The sequence below is a fragment of the Rhinolophus hipposideros genome (genome assembly GCF_964194185.1).
Source record: "Rhinolophus hipposideros genome assembly, chromosome: 9".
NCBI lineage: Eukaryota > Metazoa > Chordata > Mammalia > Chiroptera > Rhinolophidae > Rhinolophus > Rhinolophus hipposideros.
The window spans coordinates 25,090,111-25,114,542 of NC_138055.1; the positions used below are offsets into that span (position 1 = coordinate 25,090,111).

At 42.7% G+C, this 24,432-nt stretch overlaps 2 protein-coding genes across 15 annotated transcripts in view; one reads left to right on the forward strand and one right to left on the reverse strand.

The window, feature by feature from the left end:
* Window positions 1-21,849, forward strand: PHC1 (polyhomeotic homolog 1). Of its 9 annotated transcripts, none has more exons than XM_081058489.1 (16): window positions 2-138; window positions 2,898-3,055; window positions 3,825-3,851; window positions 4,425-4,535; window positions 5,316-5,396; window positions 5,922-6,071; window positions 6,667-6,822; window positions 13,603-14,098; window positions 15,503-16,344; window positions 16,861-17,008; window positions 17,265-17,476; window positions 18,026-18,140; window positions 18,813-18,921; window positions 19,138-19,288; window positions 19,718-19,949; window positions 20,777-21,849. In XM_081058489.1, exons 2-16 carry the CDS (start codon window positions 2,942-2,944, stop codon window positions 20,929-20,931), a joined length of 3,099 nt encoding a protein of 1,032 aa, XP_080914615.1. In that variant the 5' UTR covers window positions 2-138; window positions 2,898-2,941; the 3' UTR covers window positions 20,932-21,849. The 9 variants fall into 9 exon arrangements, with proteins under 9 accessions (XP_080914617.1, XP_080914615.1, XP_080914620.1 ...); XM_081058494.1 differs by lacking the exon at window positions 3,825-3,851 and having other exon boundaries at window positions 6,691-6,822; window positions 15,503-15,807; window positions 16,183-16,344; XM_081058486.1 differs by lacking the exon at window positions 2-138 and adding an exon at window positions 1,264-1,400.
* M6PR (mannose-6-phosphate receptor, cation dependent) overlaps window positions 21,843-24,432 on the reverse strand; it is a 10,022-nt gene continuing 7,432 nt past the window's right edge. For 2 of the 6 annotated variants that reach the window (XM_081058505.1, XM_081058507.1), the window contains exons 6-9: window positions 23,859-23,985; window positions 23,297-23,415; window positions 22,667-22,843; window positions 21,843-22,366 (exon numbers count right to left, since the gene is read on the reverse strand). In XM_081058505.1, coding sequence (XP_080914631.1) covers window positions 22,708-22,843; window positions 23,297-23,415; window positions 23,859-23,985 — 382 coding nt within the window. In that variant the 3' untranslated portion in view covers window positions 21,843-22,366; window positions 22,667-22,707. Of the gene's footprint in view, window positions 22,844-22,886; window positions 23,416-23,858; window positions 23,986-24,432 lie in introns of those variants that run through there. The other 4 variants (XM_081058504.1, XM_081058506.1, XM_081058509.1 and 1 more) reach the window with 4 other exon arrangements.

Genomic DNA, 24,432 nt, shown 5'->3' on the forward strand with positions numbered 1-24,432 from the left:
CCCTCCAGGAAGGGGAGGAGGCGAGGGGAACCCGCCGCGGAGGCCGATTGAGCCCCCCGCCCAGCCCGGCGACTGGGGACCCCCGCACATGAGGTGGACGCCCCTCGGGATCACTTGGGTGCAGAGCCAGGCGCGAAGGTAACCCAGAGACCGCGGGCTGGGGAGGGCAGGACCTCTAGGGGCTTGGCTGCGCGGGGAGGTTTCCCCAGCCACCTCGGTGTGTGGAACGCCCCAGGTACCTCCCCCAGTTTCTTTCCCTGCCTACCTCTAGCACTTAGCTTTGCGGTCCTTCGGCTCTGCCTGTCCGAGACTTCTTGCTATTCGTGTCGCTGTGCTTAATGCTGTCTGTCCGTTACCCTAGTTGCTTCTGACTGCTCATTTTCTCATTCATTTTCCCTCTCTGACTTTGGTTCTCCCATGGAAGCATGCTGTCTAGTTATCTCCCTGCTTTTATGGTCCGCTGAGTTCCTCAGCCTCCAATTACCTGACTTCTGTCTGTCTTCTGCCTGTCGTACCGCTATCAGTAAGCACATTTCCCTGCTCACTTGGGTTACTTCACTCCGGGTACCCCACTCTGTCTGCCCCCTCCCCCCGGTGTATTTGACTCCCTTTGGAATCTCATTTTCATAAAGGTTCTATATACAACAAGGACTCCTGGGCGTCTACTCTCTGTATACTCCAGATTACTTCCATTTCTTTGGCACAGTCTTCCCCGAACCACCCCCTTCTCCGCCTCCCGCCCCCATGCCCCATCCTTTCTACAACACAGTTTTATGCTTAGGGAAATTGATTTCCTCCAACTCTTGGCTCAATAGACCCAGTACCAGTTCCACTTCAATATCCTTTCCTAGCTCCCTTCCAGGGGTCTGTGCTCCTACCCACCAAACCCATACACACCAAATACTACCTTTCAGGACGAGCGTGGTTTAGCTACTTAAGGGGACCTGCATGGATCAGCTTCTCTTTCTTCACATTTAATTCTGAAAACTTAAATTCACTGTGCCTCCTAAACTTTTTGTTGTCTTTATTTTCTGTGCTTAATTTTATAGTTTCAACAAGTGATCCCAAACAAATACATTTATGTTCCTGGGACCTACGAATCCTGGTTTTGATGACAATTTCTCTTGATTTTTTTTTAACTTTGTCCCTTTCCATTTCTATATCCATTTCACAATCTGAAAAAAATATTATTAAGGCTTGCATTTTGGGGGCGATGAGGGGGTCATATAACTTATCATTTTCACCTATGAATGTAGGAATTAATGTCCGCTCTAGCTAGTAAAGGGGGTCTCATGTCTCTGAGTCCAGTGAACTAAGTCCAGTGACCTATACAACTATGCGTGCTGCCTCTAATCCTTACTCACTTTTTTTCTTCACATGCTGATAATGAGGATTCATGGGTCTGTATCTGTTTAGTGCTTTGATATTTTGGCAAAAGATGTGGGGCCAAGATAGACTAGAGTTGAAGCTGATATGATTTCTCCTGTGTACTTCTTGGGTTATATCCATGTTTGCAGTGACATTTGCTATTCTTACGTGAAACTGAAGAGATGGCCAGTTCTTGGGGGATAGTGATGCGATCAGATGATATTGGGAATGAAATAACAAGAAATGTCCCCAACTCTATTTCTAACACCAAGTGGTTTGATTTTATTTACTTTGCTTGTTTTGGATGCAATCATTAAGATAAATCTACCATAATAAAACTGTCGACAGCCTCCAGCAGAAATTCTGGTTTGATGTTTACATTCCTAAATAGTGTTTTGCTGACCTAAGATTTCTAGTGGCTCCATGCCTCAAAAGTACAAAATATAGTGTCTAGGTTTAACAAAAGAGAAAAAACAAAGAATGAACAACAAAAAAAACCCTTTATTGTCATTTAGTGCTGGTTTAGAGGACCTGTCTTTTTGCTCCTTCTCTCCTATTTCATTGCTTGGTTCTTACCAATGTTTTCATATGTCTTTTTGCAAATTTTAGTGTAGACTCCAGAGGGTAAATTGTGACCACTTTACTGGACTAAAAAAATTGAATCTTACTTTCTTGAAGATTTTCATTGCTGTATATTTAATGTCTAATACCTGGGAGTCATTTATTAAAATACATTCAGTTGTGAAGTGTTCTTTGCAGATGGGGAAACTGAGGTATAAGAAGAGAAATTGACATGCCTGATGTGTTATTATTAATAGCCTGAGCTGGAACCAGGCAGCTATTTGGGCTATATGGGTTGTAGGTCAGCTCTTCTACCTCCTCGTTTTATGACTTTCCATGGTGCATTTTACATATGTGTATCTTAGGATAGTGAGTACTCAAACTGAGCGACAGCCTTAATCACAGATTTTCTTTCTGTTTTGAAGAAGCATGTGCTAGTGTAAAGACTTGATACTTACTAGGACAGCTTCTTTAACCTCAGAAAACCTAATAATGGAGATAATATTATTTATCTTAAAGCACTGTGAGAGATAATGGAGGTGAAGAGCTTAGCTCAGTGAGAGGAGGCATCTAGTGGCTTCTTAGTAAATAGTACCGGTGTTTAAGACGATACTGATAAGAATGTTGCAGATGCAGATATAAACGAGGTAGCAATAAGTTTTAAACAGGAAGATTTACAACTTAAAAAATGTTGTGGGAATGTAAGGTGGCCTTAGTATTTTGAGATACTGTCTTACATTCTCACCATTTTATATTTAATGACAGCTGTGAGAGAATATGTAAAAGTTGTTTAAGACTCTGCATAGCTTCAGAAGATGGTATGGGGAAAAACATAGTGCAGATTTGATAGTTACAAAACCTGAGAAATTGTGATTTATGGAAGAAGATTCTTAGATAACTTGAATAGTGGCATGAAATAACAGTTTGAGATCAGGTGTAAATTTTAATCCTGTGCTACTTTCCTCTAGGTCTTGAGTCAGAGCACCAACATTGGGGACCCTGGACCACTATCATGGAGACTGAGAGTGAGCAGAACTCCAACTCCACCAATGGGAGTTCCAGCTCTGGGGGCAGCTCTCGGCCCCAGATAGCTCAAATGTCACTGTATGAACGGCAAGCAGTGCAGGTGAGGCTCGGCTCTGAGGGGCTGTGATCTGTGAGTACTGGCTAGGGGTAGGCAAGGATGCTGGAAGGTAATCATCCTTAGTTCCTTTCCAGAAAACTGGGGGAGTTGGATTAGGTGATGACTAAGGTCCCTTCTAGCTCTGAGAACCTTAGGAGTTTGCAACAGTTTGAGCAAGTAAACAGAATGAGATTCAGTCTTTATACTAAGGGTTTTTTTTTTTTTATACCATTCAGTTCATGTAGCTAAATTCTAACTAACCATTCCTCTTCATGGCTTGTCAGGTTTTTAATCGTTGGTTTTTTTTTTTTTTTTTTTAATCACCCTGAGTAATGGAAGTATAAAACTCTAGAGTTTTATTTTTAGACAAATATAACTTCCATGTTTTTTATAAATATGCTTGAAAATGGGGTCTTAAAGTATTTTGGCTACTAGAATAACTGCACATCATAAGAATAGTACTAATCATTAAAGGATAAGAATATAGTAATATCCTAAAGTTAAGACTTGAAACTAAGTTACCAGTATCATTATAAATATCCATTAGAATTATACTGTAGATGCTTGAAAATGCCAGTTATTTGAAAATTTTACCTGATAGAATCTTTCATAAGCCACTGTTCACTTGAGTTTTTCATTATTTTCAACCCCTTAAAGCTTTATCACCTCTGTTGGATCTCTAGAATATGGTCTTTTATTTTCTTCTTCTCTTCACATTAATGGACATCTCATTTATTTTCAACCTTTCTAGTCCCAATTCTTTTCCTTGCAGATTCCATTTTGGGAAATAAGCGTTTATGTGAGTTACACTGCTTTGCTTTCTATACCCTGTTTCCCCAAAAATAAGACCTCGCCGGACAGTCAGCTCTAATGTGTCTTTTGCAGCAAAAATTAATATAAGACCTGCTCTTATATAAGACCCAGTCTTATAGTAACATAAGACTGCGTCTTATATTAATTTTTGTTCCGAAAGACACATTAGAGCTGATTGTCTGGCTAGGTCTTATGTTTGGGGAAACACAGTATAAGAATAGAGCTTAGCTATGCTCTATTCTTATACTGTGTTTCCCCAAAAATTAATAAAAGACCATATTCTAGGGATACAACATTATCCCTAGAATAATGGTCTTTTATTTTCTTCTTCTCTCCATTTCAATTAATTGCTTCTCCACATTTTGAGGACTATGTGAACTTACTGGTTCTCATATAAACAAACTGGACAAATCAGAAGTTGATGATTTAGCCAGACTCCCATCTTCCTTTGTTTCTCTCCTTGCCATGTGTCCCTTTCACAGGATCACAGTGATTTGCATAGTATAGAAGTTAGGAGTGATTCATTCCAAGTTGGTTGATCCTCTCCTTTTCCTCCTAGGCTCTGCAGGCACTGCAGCGTCAGCCCAACGCGGCTCAGTATTTCCACCAGTTCATGCTCCAGCAACAGCTCAGCAATGCCCAGCTGCATAGCCTGGCTGCAGTCCAGCAGGTGAGAGGTCAGCAGCCAGCTGGCCCAAGCGGGATGGGATAGGTGCTACAGGTGGGTGGGGACATACTGCATTGTCCACTAAGCCAGGCTAGACACATTCTCTTCTGCCTCCTGTCCTCCTGTAGGATCTTAGCTTCTGGGGTTGCAGTAAGAACTGTGGGAGAACTTCCTTTTAGAGGTCAGGTCCTGCACTGTACAACATGGTATCCACTAGCCACAGGGAGCTATCGAGTGCTTAAAATGTGGCTATTCCAAATTGAGGTGTGCAGTAAGATTTCAGATTTCAAAGAGTTAGTAAGAAAAAAAAAAGGAAAATATCTCAGTAGTTTGTTTACATTGGTTACATGTTGAAATGAGGGATACATTTGCTTAAATAAAATAAATTATTAAAGTGTACTTCTGTTTTTTTTCCCTTTTAAAAAATGTACATATTTGAAAATTATACATGTGGCTCCCATTATATTTGTATTGGACAGCTCTGGGTTAGACTTATCAGTGATGTGACCTGACCAAAGTTCTTCCACTTCAAAGAAAGTGGGAGGAGGAGGACAAGTTGCCTGCCTGCCTGGCCCGGGAGGGTTATGTGGGAGGTACTGGGTTAGCATATGTGGTAAGGTGAGATTATTGCATAGTGAATATACTTTTCCTTGCTCCATAATAGAGCCTCTTGGTTCTTACTGGGAATCGATCACGTTTTGCACCTCTGATTTATTGCCGGAAGATTCAGATCCTTTTCCTTCATCGTCTCCGCTGTTTCTTACTTCCTTTCTTTTCTGACAGGCCACAATTGCTGCCAGTCGGCAGGCTAGCTCCCCAAACAGCAGCACAGCGCAGCAGCAGACTGCCACCACTCAGGCCTCAGTGAGTACTGCTTCGCCCTGCTGAGAGGCTTCTCTCTCTGCGTCTTTGTCTCTGTGCTCAACGTTGTGCAGCTGGTCTCAGTGTGTTTATTGAGCCGCCATCAACGGTATTAACTGCTCTGACACAGAGAATGTAGTAAGAGGAAAGGTAACCAGCTTGGATCTATAGAGGAGTCTTAATGAGGAGGTCTAAGAAAGCAGGAAGAAAATCTTGGGAAGAAGAGGAGATAATAAAGAAAAGGGACTAATCTCTGGACCTTTCAATGAGAAGTAAAATCTGTTCCATTTCGTTCCTTTGCCTTCTCAGCTGTTACACTAGTGGTTAGGGACTGGTTTTTTTACTTTGGTGATACCCCCCAGTAGCCAGGATGACAGTTATGGATAGAAAGATATTATTCATTTCCCCCTGACTCTGTGAAAAGTGAGATATTCTGTTCTGACCGTGTGACTCTGAATATGTCAGTCATTTACATTTCCTTTTACGTCTCCCAAAGCCTTAGTCCTGGTTCCTTTCTATACCACACAGATCAATCTGGCCACCACGTCGGCCGCCCAGCTCATCAGCCGATCCCAGAGTGTGAGCTCTCCCAGTGCTACCACATTGACCCAATCTGTGCTACTGGGGAATACCACCTCCCCACCCCTCAACCAGTCCCAGGCCCAGATGTATCTACGGGTAAGCCACAGACACAACGGCCATTGTCCCAGGGGCGTAATTGTTCTGACTCCTGGCTAGGACTTGAGTGAAAACTATTTTATTTAACCATAGTTACCCAGCTGTTTTAAGAAACGCTGGTCTACTTCCTGTACCTCACTTACCTCTAGAAGTACCACTCAGTATTCACAGGTAGCCTGCAAGTTGCATTGAGATACTAAGTTAGAAGATGTTCACCTTAACATTTGACTAAATTAGCATCAGATAGTCTAATCTTTAAACCTGTGGCTCAAGTACACAAATTCTAAATGTTATCTCTTAGCCTGTCTATACTTACTGTGCATAAATACTTGTCCTAAAATCCTCACCGTCTCAGCTTCTTTGATGTTTGACTCTTTGTTATCAATCTATAGTTTTATACACATTCTAGGTTTTCTTCTGGATGATTCCTCACTTATGGAGAGTAAGGGTCTCCTGGGTTGGTGTGGAAAGGGGCAGGCCTTAGCTGTTTCGTATCTTCTGTTTATTTTGTCTTGTGGTCCTTCCCTTCCATTTCTTCTGTCTTTTCCTCTTGTTCTCTTTCCTTTGCTCTTCCTCTTCCTCCTCTCCTTGCCAGCCACAGCTGGGAAACCTATTGCAGGTAAACCGGACCCTGGGCCGGAATGTGCCTCTAGCCTCCCAACTGATCCTGATGCCTAACGGCGCAGTGGCTGCAGTCCAGCAGGAGGTGCCATCTGCTCAGTCTCCCGGAGTCCATACAGATGCAGATCAGGTCAGTGGCAACCATTGACCTGCGGATGGGCACTGGGGAGGATGAAGGGAACGACCATAGAGTAAAGCCACCCTTCTACTCCATTACCTCTTTTTAGAATGCTTATTTTTTAAAAATTTTTATTTTTTTGCCCTTTTCTTAATTTCTGTAGACCTTGAATCCCTTACAACTTTTGAGTTGAATTAGGAAGGAAAGTAGATTTGACTGAAAACAGCCCTTGCGTCTGGGAAGCCTTATTGTTAACAAAGGCAGATTACCTTACCATTCTTTTAGCCCTCCATGGCTCAGTTTATTCAGGAAGTGTTAATTCTCCTTGCAGTACTGTCTCTGGAAGATGGGGGATGGTTGAGGGAATTCTACTGTTATATAGATGGAGCTGACCTGGCTAAGTTGCTAGAAGAATGTTTGATTCTTTCTCTTTATGAGTTCCTGTAGCTCTCAACTTTGAGCAGTCTGTTTCTGTTCACTGTATTCCCAGTGAAATCTTCACAATTGCTTCCCATGCCTTATCCGCACAATATATATAAAAGTGTTAGTGTGTATATATATATATATATATATATATATATATATCCTAAATTTTTTATCTTCTTATGAATGGGATATAAGCTGGGATCTCATAATACTTATTTTCTTCTTTTAGCTTATCAGTTAGCAAATAAATACTGAGCTTTCTATTGATGTGCTCAGATGTATACTAGAAACTTTGGGGGATTGAAAAGAAATATGAGTCAAGTTTTCATAAAAAAGAGCTTAGAGAACAAAGAAGTGCAAAAGTAAATGGCACTAACTTTGACACAATTTTAGACAAGAATTGGCTACAGTAATTCTCAGTGATTTTTTTGGGGATACTTGAGCAAATTCTTGGAGGATGGGTATGATTTGATTTGGAGTAAGAGGAAAACTGGAGAGAGACTATTATGTGTAAAGGCATAATTTATATATGTGACTGTGAGTTGGGGGTGAGTGGATAAAGTGGAGAAAACAGGTCTAATGGTGGAAAAGGTCATTGTTTGGGAAAAATCTGAAAGCCAAGTAACTTCATAGGTAGCAGGAGTCATTGCTGGCTACAAAACAGCAGATTAATAGGATAAGGCAAGTACTTTAGAAAGAATCACCTAGGAACATTGTCTGGAGACGAAAGAAAAATTAGGGAACTTACTAAGAAACTCTTGGGGTCATTGTAGTTACAAGGTAAGACCTTTGCTTTCGACTGTGGTAATAGTGGTAGGATCAGAGGATGAGGTTGAGACTGCTTTCATATCCAGTTCTTTTCATTTATCTGTTTGTTGAGCGTGAACATGTGGAGGGACAGAGTAGTGGTTGAAAATGTGAATCTGATATTTGGAACAGATACCAACTCTACAACTTACTGTGTGATCTAGGCAAATGATCTAATATCTTTCTGCCACAGTTTCTTCATATATAAAATACCTTTTATAAAATACCTACCTCAGGGTGTGTTGTGAGGACTAAATGAGTTGATATGTATGAGTGTTTGAATAGTAGCTGGACAAAATGAGTGTTTGAGTGTTAACTCTCATTGTGATATACCAGACATTCCTTAACTTTGAATGCCCAAGAAAGTTATGATCACTAGACTTATGGAAATTACAAATCATTGAAGCATCAGACATTAAACAAATAATCACCTGAATGGTTTAATAATTGCTTTATTAGAAAGTATAGAGTGCTGTGAAAACAGAAAGGGACTCAATTTAGCCTTGGGATGGGGGTAGAAGGCCTCCCTGTGGAGGTGACAATTGAACTTGGGCCTGTAGAAATTAGTCAGGTGAAAACATGGAAGGAGAGTAGTGTTGGCAGGGGAACCCTATGTCCAGAGATCCGAGGAGGGAAGGAACTATATATTTGAGGAATTGAAAGAAGACCTGTGTTCCCGGAGTTTAGCAAAGGAAGATAGAGATGGTGCTGGAGACGTAGGTGAAACCCCATCTTGTAGGATCTTGGGTGCTGTGTTCAGGATTTGGGCTTTATGTGAAGGGCGATGGGAAGCTATGGAAGAATTTCAAACATGGAATTGACATGGAGAGATTTGAGGGTTTTTTTTTCCCTTCTTAATTTTAAAGATTGTTGGCTCCTCTGTGGAGAATAAATGGAAATGGTGTGAGTGTGAACACAGGGAGAACAACACCATCATAACATTTTAGGGGAAAGACGGTGTTTGGATTAGGTGGTAGCAATGGAGATGGATAGAAATGAATAGATTTGAGAAAAACTTAGAAGGTCAGTGAAGGAGAACAGTCAGTAGATGGGGAATTGAGGGAGATGTTAGAGATGAGATCTGATACAGCAGTGAGGTGGCTGGTAGTGATAATTATTAGATAAAGAATGTTGGAGGGCCGGCCCGGTGGCTCAGGTGGTTAGAGCTCCATGCTCCTAACTCCAAAGGCTGCCGGTTCGATTCCCACATGGGCCAGTGGGCTCTCAACCACGAGGTTGCTGGTTCAATTCCTCGAGTCCCGCAAGGGATGGTGGGCAGCGCCCCCTGCAACTAAGATTGAACACGGCACCTTGAGCTGAGCTGCCACTGAGCTCCCGGATGGCTCAGTTGGTTGGAGCGCATCCTCTCAACCACAAGATTGCCGGTTCAACTCCCACAAGGGATAGTGGGCTGTGCCCCCTGCAACTAGAAACGGCAACTGGACCTGGAGCTGAGCTGCGCCCTCCACAACTAAGATTGAAAGGACAACAACTTGACTTGGAAAAAAAAAAAGTCCTGGAAGTACACACTGTTCCCCAATAAAGTCCTGTTTCCCTTCCCCAATAAAAAAAAAAAAAAAAAAAAAAAAAAGAATATTGGAGAATTGGATTTAGGGTGAAGTTCACTTTTGGATATATTAGATATTAGATCAGCAGTTTTATTTATGTGGTGCTCGAGCTCAGAGGAGAGCTCTCTGAGTTGGATATAAACATTCAAGAGTAGTAGGCATGTAGATAATTGAAGTCAAGGGAATGTTCGAAATTCCTTAGAGAGATGGTGGGAATTGAAAAGAGGAAAGCCTTTAAGATTGAGCCATGAGGATTAGGATGACCCCTTAGAAAATATAGCAGTTCAAGGTCAAGCAGGGGGTGATGGGCTGATGAAGGTGAGTAGGAAAGAGTGACAAAGAGGCAAGAGGACAGAATAGAACAAGAATTGGCAAGGGTCCCCCATCAAACGGTCCTCCATCAAATGCACTAAAGAGGGCAAGAAAGATGGAGTTACTGATATGGATGGAGAGCCGTTCAGTGGAATCATGGGGGTGAGGAGTGACTGGATAGTGGGAACAGATGCAATGAATGGAAACAGTTATTAAGAGTTTAGCAGTAACAGGAAAGGAGGATGAAACTGGGGGAGGGGAAGTGAGGTTCAGGGATGGTTTTCGGGAGGGAGGGAGCCAGTAGAAGAGAGGTTGAAGAGACAGGAGAGTTGATAACATAAGCTTCTTGAGAAGGAGGGAGGAGAGAAGGGAGATAAGGGTGGGTAAGTAATGGGTGCTTATGCAGGTGAATGTGTGATTTGGTGGTGGAAGTGATGGAGTATCACACTCATAATGGTTTCATTGTCTGCAGGGATGAGTGACGGGAAAGAGGACATGGTTCTGAGGTACAGGGAGACTAGGAAGTTTTAAGTAGCCATTATGGAAAGGAAGCTGAGTAGAAAAAAAATGTATAATTGCCAGATAATATCAAATGCCCCAACCCCTAATCCTAATGATTTCTTGTAAATCTTTCTCAAAAGCTATCACCTCTTCTTTACCACTGTTGCTTGAATTCAGGTTCTTTTTATTTTTAACTTGAATTACTATACTAGTTTTCTCACTGGTCTCTTGAACCTTATCTGCTTCTAATCCTATTCCACATTACTATCAGAATAAGTGTTTCTTAATATGAAAATACATGTTGTTACTAACATTTTTAATTGTATCTCTGCTATACAGAATTTGCTAAATCACAATCCTTGACTCATGATACTCTCTCATCAATGGTCCATTTATAGCCCACTTTTATTCATTTACTCAGTACATTTTAATAATATAATAAGCAGTCCCAGGTCCATCTACTGCCTGCCCCTACTCATGGTAAGAACATTCTGATTCCTTCCTTGATAATCAGAGAGGGTACCTTGGTATCATTTTTTATAGACTTTTATTGCATTTACATATAATAAAGTACTTTTTATTATGGAAAAATTTAAACATATAAAAAAGAAAAAAATGAATCTCTGTGCACTTAGTATCTAGCTTCAGTATTTATCTACACATGGCCAGTCTATCCAGGCCCCTTCCCTCCACTTGGGGATTATTTAGAAGCAAATTCCAGACACCACATCATTATTTGTATATGTGTGTGTGTGTGTGTGTGTGAAATATATATTATATATATGTTATGTACTATATGGTGTGATCAAACCGTATAGTGAATATTTAAATAAAAAAATTTATTATAGTAAAAGACACATTGCCATTAATTCCCCTCAAAATACTCCCGCTCGCTTCTAACACACTTATCCCATCGTTCTTGCCACTTTCTGAAGCAGTTCTGGAAGTCCTCTTTCGTGAGTGTCTTTACTTGCGCTTTCCTGGCTGCCTCAATGTCCTGAATCATTTTGACTTTGGGGAAGAAGCAGTATGTGACACGGAGCGTTATGATGGAGGACGATTTACGGCACACTTTAACCCACACCTCTCAATCATAGCTCACACCCAACTGACTGCATCAAACAAGTTGAAACTTGTCACACACTGTTACCAAGGTTTGATGTGCCACTTCGTGTATTGAAAATCCCTGCCTTTCCATTGAATTGCACTCAGCAGCAGCATTCACTGTATTTTTCAATCACAATGGAAAGGTTCTGTGTCACACATTGCTTCTGTTATGTGGCAATTTCTGTCAAATACAAACATTACAGTGTGTCCTCATCCACCTTATTCACCGAATCTGGCACCATGTGACTTCTGGCTCTTCCCCAAAGTCAAAATGACCGTGAAACGTAAACGTTTTGAATCAATGTAGGACATTGAGGCAGCCACGACAGCACAACTAAAGAAACTCACGAAAAAGGACATCCAAAACTTCAGAAAGTGGCAAGAATGATGGGATAAGTGTGTTCGAAACAAGGGGGAGTATTTAGAGGTGGATTAATGGCAATGTGTCTTTTACTGTAAAACATTTTTTTATTTAAACATTCACTGTATTTTTGATCACATATAATATATAAAAATATATATTTTGTTTTTATGTTTATAAGGTACTTGTGCTGTACGTAATCTGGGAATGCTTTCTTAATAGCCTGTTGTCAAGATCCATCTATATTGTTGCAGTCATTGTACTTTATTTTTGATTTCTGTGTAATATTCCATTTTATGAATATACTATAGTTCATTCATCTTGTCTGCTGATAATGGCCATTTGGGTGGTTCCCAGGCTTTTGTTACTATGAATAGCGCTGCTGTGAACATCCCTATACATGCCTCCAGTTATACATAGCAAGAGTTTCTTTTGTGGAATTCCTGAATTAGAGGGTGTGCGAATGTCCAGCTGAGGAGGTGATGCCCAAGTGGTTGTACTGATTACATTTCCATCAGCAGTGTTTAAAAGAATAGTTTCAACTGTAGATTCGATCATGTTTATTCTGATTAATATTTTTAATATTCAATTACATGCTCATTCTTTCTCTCTATTCAGATTTTGGAGTACTTACTATGTGTCAGGTACTGTGCTAGGTGCTGGGAATTTAACAATGAAGAAGACAGGTACACTCTCTGTTTCCAAACTGAAGTTCAGACTCTCCTTGTTTTAAAACACCAGGTCCTTCATGATCTGGCACCTTTCTACCTCCCTAGCTTCCGCCTACCTTCCTAGTTTCATTTCTTACCACTCCCTCTAGCTCACCCCAAACATAATGAAATATTTATAATTTCCAAAAATGCTATTTTTTTATCGACTCAGTGGTCTTGCAAATGTTACCTGTGTCTTCAAACCCTTACCTTCACTATTACCTACTGGGCCTCTGGCCAAACATCACCTGTTTTAGGAAGTCTTCCCTAATCTCCTTAGTCTGAGGTAATCCTCTTCCTTTGTGCTCCCATGGCACTTTGTGAATATCTGTGTGTACTATAATACGGTTATTGGTGATTTTTTTGTCTTTCTTCCCAAGTAGAACGTACTCATCAAGAGTGGGAATGTCTTTCATCCCTGCATTCCCAGTATCCAATGTAGTACCTGAGGCTTAGTAGGTATTTGGTAGATGTTGAATGAATGAATGGAGAGTAAAGGGAAAATCTGAGACATTTTGAAGGAATAAATGACCAAACTTAATGATAGATTTGATAGTGAATGAAGGAGACTGAAAAATAAAATTTGTTTTAAGAGTTCTTCTCTGGAAGGTCTTTAATGTACCGAGGGTGCCAAAAAAATGCATACAAGTAGACACTTTGGTCAACGTCACTCAAGCCGTAATCAGAAGTGCCTGGATGCTGATGGTAACCACTTTGAGCACCTCTTGTAATTGCAGAAGTCAAACATGACTTGTATTCATCTTTTGTTAGTGGCATATATTGAGTATTAAAATGTTAATAGTTTTTTTCCTTTCTTAAAATGTGTATCCATTTTTTGGGTACCCTCTGTATATAATTGTAAAGGTGGTGGTATGACTTGAGGTGGGTTGTGGAATATCTGTAGCTATCTTCACTGCTTCTGAATTGGTCACAGAAATCTTTGACCTTACTGCCTCTTATTCCCCTTTTCTCAGTCTGCCTCTTTCTTCTCATCTTTCAGGTGCAGAACTTGGCTGTGAGGAACCAACAGGCCTCAGCCCAAGGACCTCAAATGCAAGGCTCTACTCAGAAGGCCATTCCTCCTGGAGCCTCCCCTGTCTCTAGCCTCTCCCAGGCCTCTAGCCAGGCCCTCGCTGTGGCTCAGGCTTCCTCTGGGGCTTCAGGCCAGTCCCTCAACCTTAGTCAAGCTGGTGGAGGCAGTGGGAATAGCATCCCAGGGTCCATGGGTCCAGGTGGAAGTGGCCAGGCACCTGGGGGCTTGGGTCAGTTGCCTTCCTCAGGAATGGGTGGTGGTGGGAGCTGTCCCAGGAAGGGCACAGGAGTGGTGCAGCCCTTGCCTGCAGCCCAAACAGTGACTGTGAGTCAGGGCAGCCAGACAGAAGCAGAAAGTGCGGCAGCCAAGAAGGCAGAAGCAGATGGGACTGGTCAGCAGAACGTGGGCATGAACCTGACACGGACAGCTACACCTGCTCCCAGCCAGACCCTTATTAGCTCAGGTAGGTGGTCACTTCTCATAATGTCATTATGCTTTCAGAACTTGTTTGAAATCTTCAGAGTATATTTCTTTGCCTTTTCTCCTTTTCTCTTTGTCCTGAAGTAGTGGAAGGAAAGAGTCACATCAGTCTTGATCCCATTAGTGCAGGGAGACAGGAGGACAGATAACAGATCTTGTTTCTTTCCACCGGGCAGCAATCACTGTACAAGTTGCCTTGTTGTCTTTCTTTGGTCCTGAGTTCTTCAGTTTACTCACGCTACCCATTCATTTACCCAGTTCTTACTGGATCACCCACAGTGTTCTAGGAGGTGGTAGGGATACGTCTTTGCAAACAGATTCCCTGTCCTCATGGAGCTTACAGTCTAGCCTGAGGGATGAATTCCATCCTCACTGTGTGTTTCGTGGTGGCTAGGTGGCGAGGGTAGAGCAGAGGTGGTTTAAATGCTTTAAGAGCACTAAGACTAGCAAATAGAGCCATGGTTTAATACTCAAGTCAACTTGTATCAACCTGTGTCAGTAAGGATAAAAAAGAATAAGTGCTATCATAACCCCAAATAGTTTATACTTGCTTTCAGTCTGTGGTTAGATACAATTGGATGTGTGTACCTTACTTGGCAATGTTTATTTTTGCCTTCCTTGTTTCTAACACGTTAGTTGTTGCTGCCTTTGGATAATGCACTCACGAAAAGTAAGAGTGAGTTATCAGTTACATTGCTCCTAACTTAGTACTTACGTACTATAGCACTTTGTTTCCGAAGTGCTTTCACATCACCTATGTGCTCTGGCCAGTATGGAGGGGGGAGATGGTCAGCTCTAGTTTACAGCAGAGGAAACTGGGTAAAGTCAGAGACTGCAGCGGCTGACTCCTGGGACTTCTCTTCGGTAGGGACCTAAACTGACAAATCTTAAAAACCACAACATTCTTGGGAAGATACCGGTATTTTTACCTTTGTGGATATTTATTCTTTCAGTGAATGATTGTGACGTGTTTCTGTTGTGCTGGGCTGGGTTCTAGGGACGTAAACATGAATAAAACATGGACTCAGCCTTGAGGAACTCGGAGTCCAATCAGAGAAAGGAGTGGCCAGCTCCCTTGCTGAGTCCAAAGTAACAGATTTAAGTATAGCGAGGAAAAGAAAAGTTAAATGTGAGACATTACTGGGGATTGTTAAATGATTGAGTGAAGGGGTTCTTTCCTTGAGATCTTTAAGACGAGAGACAGTTGGCAGTATCTCGTAGAGGAGAGGACAAGTGCGGTGATCTCTCAGGTCCTTCCAGGTTAGATTTCCATTCACCGTGTGATTCCAAAACTAGGTACACTTTGGCAAGCAGATTTTACCTTTCATTGATAATGATGATGCTTTTCTGCTCTTGCTCTCCGTTCTGTCTGGGCTGGTGCCTGCAGCCACCTACACCCAGATCCAGCCCCACTCCCTGATCCAGCAGCAGCAGCAGATCCACCTCCAGCAGAAGCAGGTGGTCATCCAGCAGCAGATTGCCATCCACCACCAGCAGCAGTTCCAGCACCGTCAGTCTCAGCTGCTCCACACAGCCACACACCTCCAGCTGGCCCAGCAGCAACAGCAGCAGCAGCAGCAGCAGCAGCAGCAGCAGCAGCAGCAGCAGCAGCAGCAGCAGCAGCAACAGCAGCAGCAGCAGCAGCAGCAGCAGCAGCAGGCCACAGCTCTCTCTGCCCCTCAGCCACCACAGGTCCCACCTACTCAGCAGGTCCCACCTTCCCAGTCCCAGCAGCAAGCGCAAACCCTGGTTGTTCAGCCCATGCTTCAGTCTTCACCCTTGTCCCTGCCACCTGACCCCACTCCCAAGCCACCCATCCCCATCCAGTCCAAACCACCTTTAGCACCGATCAAGCCTCCGCAGTTAGGGGCTGCTAAGATGTCAGCTACCCAGCAGCCACCACCCCATATCCCTGTGCAAGTTGTGGGCACCCGACAGCCAGGCACAGCCCAGGCACAGGCTTTGGGGTTGGCACAGTTGGCAGCTGCTGTGCCTACTTCCCGGGGGATGCCAGGTACAATGCAGCCTGGTCAGGCCCATTTGGCCTCCTCGCCACCTTCATCCCAGGCTCCTGGTACGCTGCAGGAGTGCTCTCCCACATTGGCCTCTGGGATGACTCTTGCTCCGGTGCAGGGGACGGCACATGTGGTAAAGGGTGGGGCTACCACCTCCTCACCTGTTGTAGCCCAGGTCCCTGCTGCCTTCTACATGCAATCTGTGCACCTGCCGGTGAGTGATGTCTGATGGTTTTGAGGGCACTGTCACTCTTGAGGGTGAACCTGGGGCTGAGTAGAAATAGAGCTTAACTTAGTAGGGGATTGAAGAGTTGAGAAGGTATTTATTTGCTCCTTTTGTAAGAGAGAGATCTTAATGTGTATAACGCCTGAACTTCATACTCCTAAAATCTCCTGAAGTCATTCTGGGTTTTTCGATCTGTACTAAGTTAGACCAAGGTTGTTTTAACTACCTATGCAATCATTAAAATAACAACAGTTCTTGGTTGGGCCATAATGAATCCAGGGTCTCAAGGTTTAGGTCAGGACTAAGTAATGTTGCAGTTTTCTTTTGTCCTGATGTGGAAGTTATGCTTCTTGGGAATGACTAGGAGTTTTAATGTACTGTGGGAAGTACACAAATTGGGGAATCTGGAACTAAGAAAATTTTCTCTGAAATATGGGGGTATTTTGGTTCTTTATTATTCTTCACTCACAAATCTCGATTTCTTTCCTATTCTTCACTTTATAGGGCAAAGCCCAGACATTGGGCATCAAACGCAAGGCTGAGTGTGAGGAGGAGAGAGATGACGTCTCCACAGTGGGTTCAGTGCTTCCTGCCAAGGCTTCTCCAGTAGCAGAGAGCCCAAAGGCCGTGGAAGAGAAAAGCAGTCTTGGAGGTGAGAGACTGACTTCTGCAGTGCTGGTGGAATGCAGAGATTAGAGAAATGTTCTCAGTGAGTGAGCTAAAAGATAAATCTGCTTCAGTAGAATATACGTCTGAACTGGGTGGACAAATGAGTAGATTCAAAAAAGAGGGAATCCAGGGTGAGTGACCAAAGGTGGATATGTATTATTGTGGAAGATCAGGCGGGCTTGGCTAATAGATGGGTCAATTATCCCATATCTGTTCCTGAATTTGTGTTTGTTTTCCAGAGAAAGCTGATCCAGTGACCAATGTGAATGCTAATATCCCAAGCAGTGAACTAGTATCCTTGGCTCCTGCCCCATCAGCACCACCTCCTACGCTAGCCATGGTGTCCAGACAGATGGGTGATTCAAAACCCCCACAGGCCATTGTGAAGCCCCAGATTCTCACCCACATCATTGAAGGCTTCGTTATCCAGGAAGGAGCAGAACCTTTCCCGGTGAGGGCAGGGCCATAAGGTGGGATTTTCAAGTGGGGACTTGGTCTGACTGTTGTCTCCACTAAAATCAAAAGGCTCAGAACTATTTAATTATTAGAGAATGGTTCAATTCTGCTGTTTGTTTGGTGAGTTTCATTTCTAGAAAATGAAAATGTTGGGAAGAGGAGAAAAGGAAGAAAGTGACTTGAAGCTGTAATGTTTAGTTAGACAAACTGGGTTTTATAATGAAGAAAATTGTGGTAGAGAAGTTAATGGACTTTTCTAGGTACCATGAGTTGCAGCTATCTTGACTCCTAGTGCATTCCCTCAACTTAGGAAGAAAAAGGACAAAACAGGGAGCCAGGGTAGGAAGCTGTTCTCCAATGACTTATCTGAAAAAAGCCAGTTAGAGACTCTTGACTGCCATATCGACAATGATTCTCTCTGAACCAAGCTTGGCCATTAACTCAGCGATCCAGGCAAAGACATGATGGTGAGAAATGCTGGGGAAAGCTGTAGAGACGCAGACAGGAATTAGGCTAAGTTAACTGTAAACTTTTTCTGGGACAGGTGGGTTGTTCTCAGTTACTAAAAGACTCCGAGAAGCCACTGCAGACTGGCCTCCCGACAGGGCTGAATGAGAATCAGTCAGGTGGCCCCTTGGGAGGGGACAGCCCATCTGGTGGTAAGTATTTATTTGGAGACCCATCTGGGGAAGGAGGCTCATGGAGTTGTGTTTGAGAACTCTGTAGAATAGTAATTTTCTATTTAAAGTAGGAATTATATGATGTCCATCCAGAGATAAAAACCATATCATGTATCAGAATATGTACTCAAACAAAGGGAATTCCATAGGATTGGAGGGAATTTTATCAAGCTAAAGTAACCTGTATAATTATTTACTGTGAGGATATATTTTTCAAAAGATGACCTAAAATAGGATTTTTAAAATAATTTCCAGTTCTCCTTATTCTAGATTTTATAATCTATATTAAAGACTCTTACTTATATTTCCCCCTCCTCCTTTCAGAGGGATAGAGAGGGAGAGGGATATCTTTGTAAGCATTAGTAATTAGTTCTGCTCTCCTGTTCAGAAATGCAGTCTTGTCTGAAATCTGAGAGTATGAATTAGGGTAAAATTGGTCATCAAAATGGAAATTGTCTGGCTTAAGCTGAGGAAAACTATGATGTTCTTGAGGGACATGCCTTTATGGTTTTGGAATTTGAATTCTCTATTATGTGGTGTAGGTCTTTGGGGACAAACCCTGAGAGTAATTGAGTGTAGCTTGTGGCCTAATGATGGCTTGAGTGGCAGCAGAAACTGATGGCGGCTGTCCTGTGATGCCGTGTTTTTCAGAGCTAGACAAGAAGGCAAACCTCCTGAAGTGCGAGTACTGTGGGAAGTATGCCCCTGCAGAGCAGTTCCGTGGCTCCAAGAGGTTCTGCTCCATGACTTGTGCTAAGAGGTACCGCAGGCACTCCCTCCTCACCGTCAGCAGCAATTCCTCCATCTGATGTCACATCCCTTCCCTAGGATCACCTCACAGCTTATATTTCACATCTCCTTTTGCTCTCATTGTCTTCTCCAAATCAGCACTTAAAATACCAATTCACCTTTAGCACAGGGTAGCAAGGTAGTCTTCTGTAGCACCTTTGACATCCTATATGTGTCCGACCTATAGGTATAATGTGAGCTGTAGCCACCAGTTCCGGCTGAAGAGAAAAAAAATGAAAGAGTTCCAAGAAGCCAGCTATGCTCGTGTTCGTCGGCGTGGGCCCCGTCGCAGTTCCTCTGATATCGCCCGCGCCAAGATCCAGGGCAAGCGCCATCGGGTGAGCTGGCGTCGCAGCACCACCTACCTTTAAAATGGGCCTACAGAGTATGAGGCCAGAACTCTGGTTTCACATGGACTGCATTACTCTAAATTCCAAGATCCTGACCTGTTTTGTCTCCTCTCACCTGATTACTGGTTCATGTATCCATTAATCCTTCTACTTTATTTGAGTAGAGAGCAATCATTGGTAGAAGGGGAAAATCAAGAAAGAGATACTTTATACTTGAAAGGCACTTGAGAGTAGACCGGTGACTTCGGGCATTTGCAAATGGAGTACAAATAATTCAGGCATTTGCAAAGGAAGTACAAATTCTTTTACCTGTGGTTAAGGTCAGTTTTTCCTCTATGCCCAATATTTAACCCAAACTCAGGGTGGTTGGGGAGGGGAGAGGAAACTTAATTACCTGTTTTTTGGTTTTCTTTATAGGGTCAAGAGGACTCTAGCCGGGGTTCAGATAATTCCAGTTATGATGAAGCACTCTCTCCAACATCTCCTGGGCCTTTATCAGTGAGAGCTGGGCATGGAGAACGAGATCTGGGGAACCCCAATACAGCTCCGCCCACACCCGAATTACATGGCATCAACCCTGTGTTCCTGTCCAGTAATCCTAGCCGTTGGAGTGTAGAGGAGGTGTATGAGTTTATCGCCTCTCTACAAGGTATTGAGGGTCTATCCAACAAACCCAGGTCACCTACGTGCTTAGTTTTCCTTAGGTCATCCCACATGGGCCTTGGAAACGGAACATGACTTGACTTTTAAGCAAGTAGGGGCTTGAGTATGGTACAATGAACGCTCTACTCTTGGTATTTATTCAAATTACTTGCCCACAGCCTGGTTTTCTAATTTCCTTTAGGATTGACTGTCCTCTGCTGTATCAACAATTTCAGTGTTTGATTTTCATCTCTTAGGATTCAATGATATTTCTTACCAATAATTTTTAGATAAAGTATATTTTTTATGTGTGATTGTGATACCCACTATGGATCAAATATTTTTCAATGGAGAAGGGGATTAGAAAGTCAGGGGCCATTGTTGTCCTATGCTCTTCAAAGCAGGATTATTTATAAACAATTCTTGACAAAGGGATGGTTTTCTCCAGAAAAGAAAATCACCGTACACTTGCTATTTGTCTGAATTCTGTGCCCTTAAACAAGTGTCACAAGGAGTTTTACCTCTTCTTGCAAGTGTAAAAGAAAACGTATGTATCTTTGCTCTCACCCTTTTTCCCAAGCTATTCAAATGAGTTTTCTGTGGTTGAACAACTTAGTTGTTCTTCCTTTATCTTGGCACGCTCTTTTAAAACAGCCAGTTGCTCTGATTTCCTTTTGCTTCCCAAACTTGCCATCTCAGACCTTTATGTTACTGAGTCTGGGACGTGTACTTTGGGATTAAGTACTGCTAGGTCTGTTTTTTTCATCGTTAGCTTTCCCCTCTTTCCTCTGGTGCTACCACGTACTTGCTCAGATTCCTTCCATTTCCTTCTAGGCTGCCAAGAGATTGCGGAGGAGTTCCGTTCCCAGGAGATTGATGGACAGGCCCTTTTGTTACTTAAAGAGGAACATCTTATGAGTGCCATGAACATCAAGCTGGGCCCTGCCCTCAAGATCTGCGCCAAGATAAATGTCCTCAAGGAGACCTAAGGTGGCCCTCTTGCACAAAGCAGCCTAAGGCAGACATTCCCCACTGTCCAGGTTGTAACCTGGTACCAGCAGACTTTACAGGGAATAAAGAACTGTTCCAATTATGTAAATCTGTGGAGGGCATTACTGAGACAGGGAAGGAAGGTGTGTGAATTGGTTGCTGGTGCTACATGGCAGAGCTTTGACATTTCTCTGGGTTCTACTTTATTTTTTCAAATCTTTACAATTCTCACCTCCCCAGTCCAACCTTTATAAAAGAGGATGTGTAGAGAACTAGGAATGCTAGCCTTATCCTGGAGTGGAGTGGAGCCAGGGTCTCAGTTCTCTAAGAGGAGAAATATACATTATAAGGCAAGGAAATGGGTGAAACGTAGTTGTGCCTCCCCAGTGGGAGAGGTAGGGTTCTTCTAGCTTGTGTGACACAAGTAGCAAAATCTGGTACTTCCTCTGGATTATCTGACTGTAGCTATGGACCAATTTTTTGTTGTCAGTCACTCCCATACCATTGAACGTTTTCTCCTTCATCCATGACAGATTCACCAGCCAGTGTAGAGACTTGGTTGGCATCATTCTGACTTGCTGCAGGGACTAAAAGTGTTTGGTTGGCACACATGTGGCTGTTGTCATTCTTTCTGCATCCCCTGCTCCCTTCCAATCCATCTGTTGTCTTCTACCCTTCCTTTTCAATTCCAACTCTGCTCTGTCCTATAGCTTTATAAACCAGGAGTGCATGGGGCTGAGGTCAGGAGTATAAATAACCTGCCTTAGGTGCTATTCCTTATACAACAAAAATATTAAATATTTTTTTCCTCCTCAGTAAAAGGATAAAAATTGGTCTCGGTTGTCGCTTACTCCAATCCAGTGTCTTTCACACAAATGACTAGGCCAACGTGGTTTTTTTTTTTTTTTTTAATCTTTCAAGTGTTTTTTGTACAAAAAATGGTGGGTATTTTTTTTTTTTTTGCATTTTTAAAACAGGTGTGGGGGAGGGATGCAAACAAGTAACAAAAAAGATGCTTTTATAACATTATTTTCCCTGTTTAGAAAGAAAAAAAAAAATCATCCCAATAGTATTTAAAAGTCCAAGGATGAAATAATTTCATTTTCTTCTCTAAGGCTATAAAAGGTCCCTGCCTATTGATTCATTCCATCCTCTTGTGTCCAGCGGAGCCATGTTACTCTTCAATGGCACAGGTTCACTATTAAAGATCAGGCCAGGTTTCTGGGCACACGGCCTAAATATAAAGGTGGAAACCTCAGAGGATTAAAAACCTCTCCACAGAAATGTGGGCAAGAAGATACTTCCCTGAGTCAGAAGGGACAGGTGCAGCAGCGTCCCACACCCAGAGCAGAGGATGACAGAGCCCTAGAAGTCCCACTTCTGCCTCCATTCCCTTTCCAGAAGATTGAAAATAAAAAAGTCAAAACGACATGCCTGTGAAGAAAGTACAACATGTTTAGAAACACTGGTGGAGGGAAACATCTCAGGAGTAAGAAAAGCTTTGCCGGTTTTTACTCCGAGTGGGAGGAAAAAGCCATCAAGGAGATCCCAATACAAGGTAAACTTCCCTTTTCTGGAACTCCTGTAGCATAGAGGGGACACTCGATTTCTAACCGACAGGACTTCTGATTAGGCATTTTGGCCACATACAGACTAATAACCAAAGACCCCACAATCCAGCACCCAATTCCAACTATAAAGTCACTCCAATGCCAACGAATGATGTGATGGTACCTTATAATCCTCTAATTGGGAAATTTCACATTTTTCCCATCCTAACCCCAGAGGGGGGAGAAGCAGGTCTTCATCTCCAGGCTCAGACGAAATGGTAGTACTTGGATTGCAACCAAGTAATCACTGCAAAGTAGTTCCAAGCAGCAAGAAATTACATCCAGATTCTCATGGAGACTACTGTAGGGTATAGAGTAAGAGCATGAAAGCAATCAAACTTTGTATAAATAATAGTTCTTTGCTTTTTTAATTAAAGAAATCCAGTGTCTCAAAAACTTGTGAAAATGTGTTTAAAAAAGAAAGGGCTAGCAAGCCCGCCACATGCTTTTGCTCATTAAAACTATCGTACTTGTACCTTCCTGTACTTCCTATACCAAGAAAGCGCAACAGCCTTTTGTCACTGGCCCTATTACCTTTGGCCTACAACTCCACCTCCAGAGGGAAAACCGAAAATAGGGAAAAAGGGAAAGTGTCCCTAGTGAGAAGAGGATGCAAACCAAAAGCAAACCGGAAAGCAAGAGCAACATTAAGGGTGAGATGAGCGACGGAAGTAGAGACTGCCTAAGAAATCTGGCTGAGTAAGCTTTGGCTTGGGGGACTGAAGAAGAAGCTGGGCGTTTAAAGTGCAATCACATTGGTAATAAATGATCATCCCTTTCTTCTGACTCCTCCCCCAGCTGGTCATCCCCCACACCACGATATGCAGCAGGCACGTTTCGGGGTTTAGAACGGCACACAAAGTCACAACCATCCTGTAGGGAGAAAAGCAAAGGAAGGAAATGATAATTTGGAATAACCAACTTGAAGGGTAAAACAGTATATTTATGGTCTAAAAATGGCAAGAACGAGTTTTCTCCAGGGATAATGAAGAGAAAACATCAAGTTCCAAGGATCACCCTTAATTGAATTTGAAGTCAACGGGAGAAAAATTCTAACGAGGCCTCACCTACTTTCCACCTAGGCCCCTGAACAGCTAGATCAGATTCCCAAATCTAAGCAACAGCGTTGCTCTTCCAGCCAAGTCTTAGCAAGGCCAGAAGCTAAGATGCTAAGCTCCTTAGTTCTTGGGGCCATCAACTGTCTTGTCTACTGGGCCTTTTGTGGCTTTAGCGTCCAAGTCCTGTGTCTCAGGGAACCTTAGTCTGCGCAACCCTATATGCAGGCTACAGACTCAGCCAGCCGCCCTGTTACTTACTGCTACCAGGTTGCCAAGCTCCTGCCAGAAGGCTAAGTGGGGAAACTGCTCCATCCCCTTGGCCCCCACCACCAGTCGCTGGTATAGGAACCCCCCGATGATATAGACAGCAACCAGTGACGCAAACCTGTTGAGAAAAGAAGACCTATCCTTAAAAACCAAGAAACAGGAAAACTCAGATGCTAAGGATAATCTCTATAGTCATCATTAGCTATTTCCTAAGCTGTGTTCTGTACAATGGGAAAAAAGGGCAGTGATGTTAAATGAAAAAGGGCTGGCAGCTTCCTAAGACAACCAATTGGAGCACTGGCAGTCTGAGAAGACATGCTCAGAAAAAAATAAGACTGACTTCTGCCAAGAATTGACATCATTAGATACACGATTCTGTTCAAATATTCTAATAATCTAATGGGATAATATTAACTGTCCAGTAGGGGAAAAAAAAAGCACCTCCAATGTGAATATTTATTGGGGACAAAACATTAAATCTCATTTTTTAAAACTTGTATAGTCAGAGTTTAAAGAGGATTGTCACACAAAGTTCTTCCCACTAAAATCATAACACATAAACACA

Coding starts and splice junctions, on each gene's coding strand:
- PHC1 (XM_081058486.1), top strand. Junction 6,823..13,602: donor TCCATACAGATGCAGATCAG/GTCAGTGGCAAC, acceptor CTCATCTTTCAG/GTGCAGAACTTGGCTGTGAG. Junction 19,289..19,717: donor TCCAGGGCAAGCGCCATCGG/GTGAGCTGGCGT, acceptor TTTTCTTTATAG/GGTCAAGAGGACTCTAGCCG.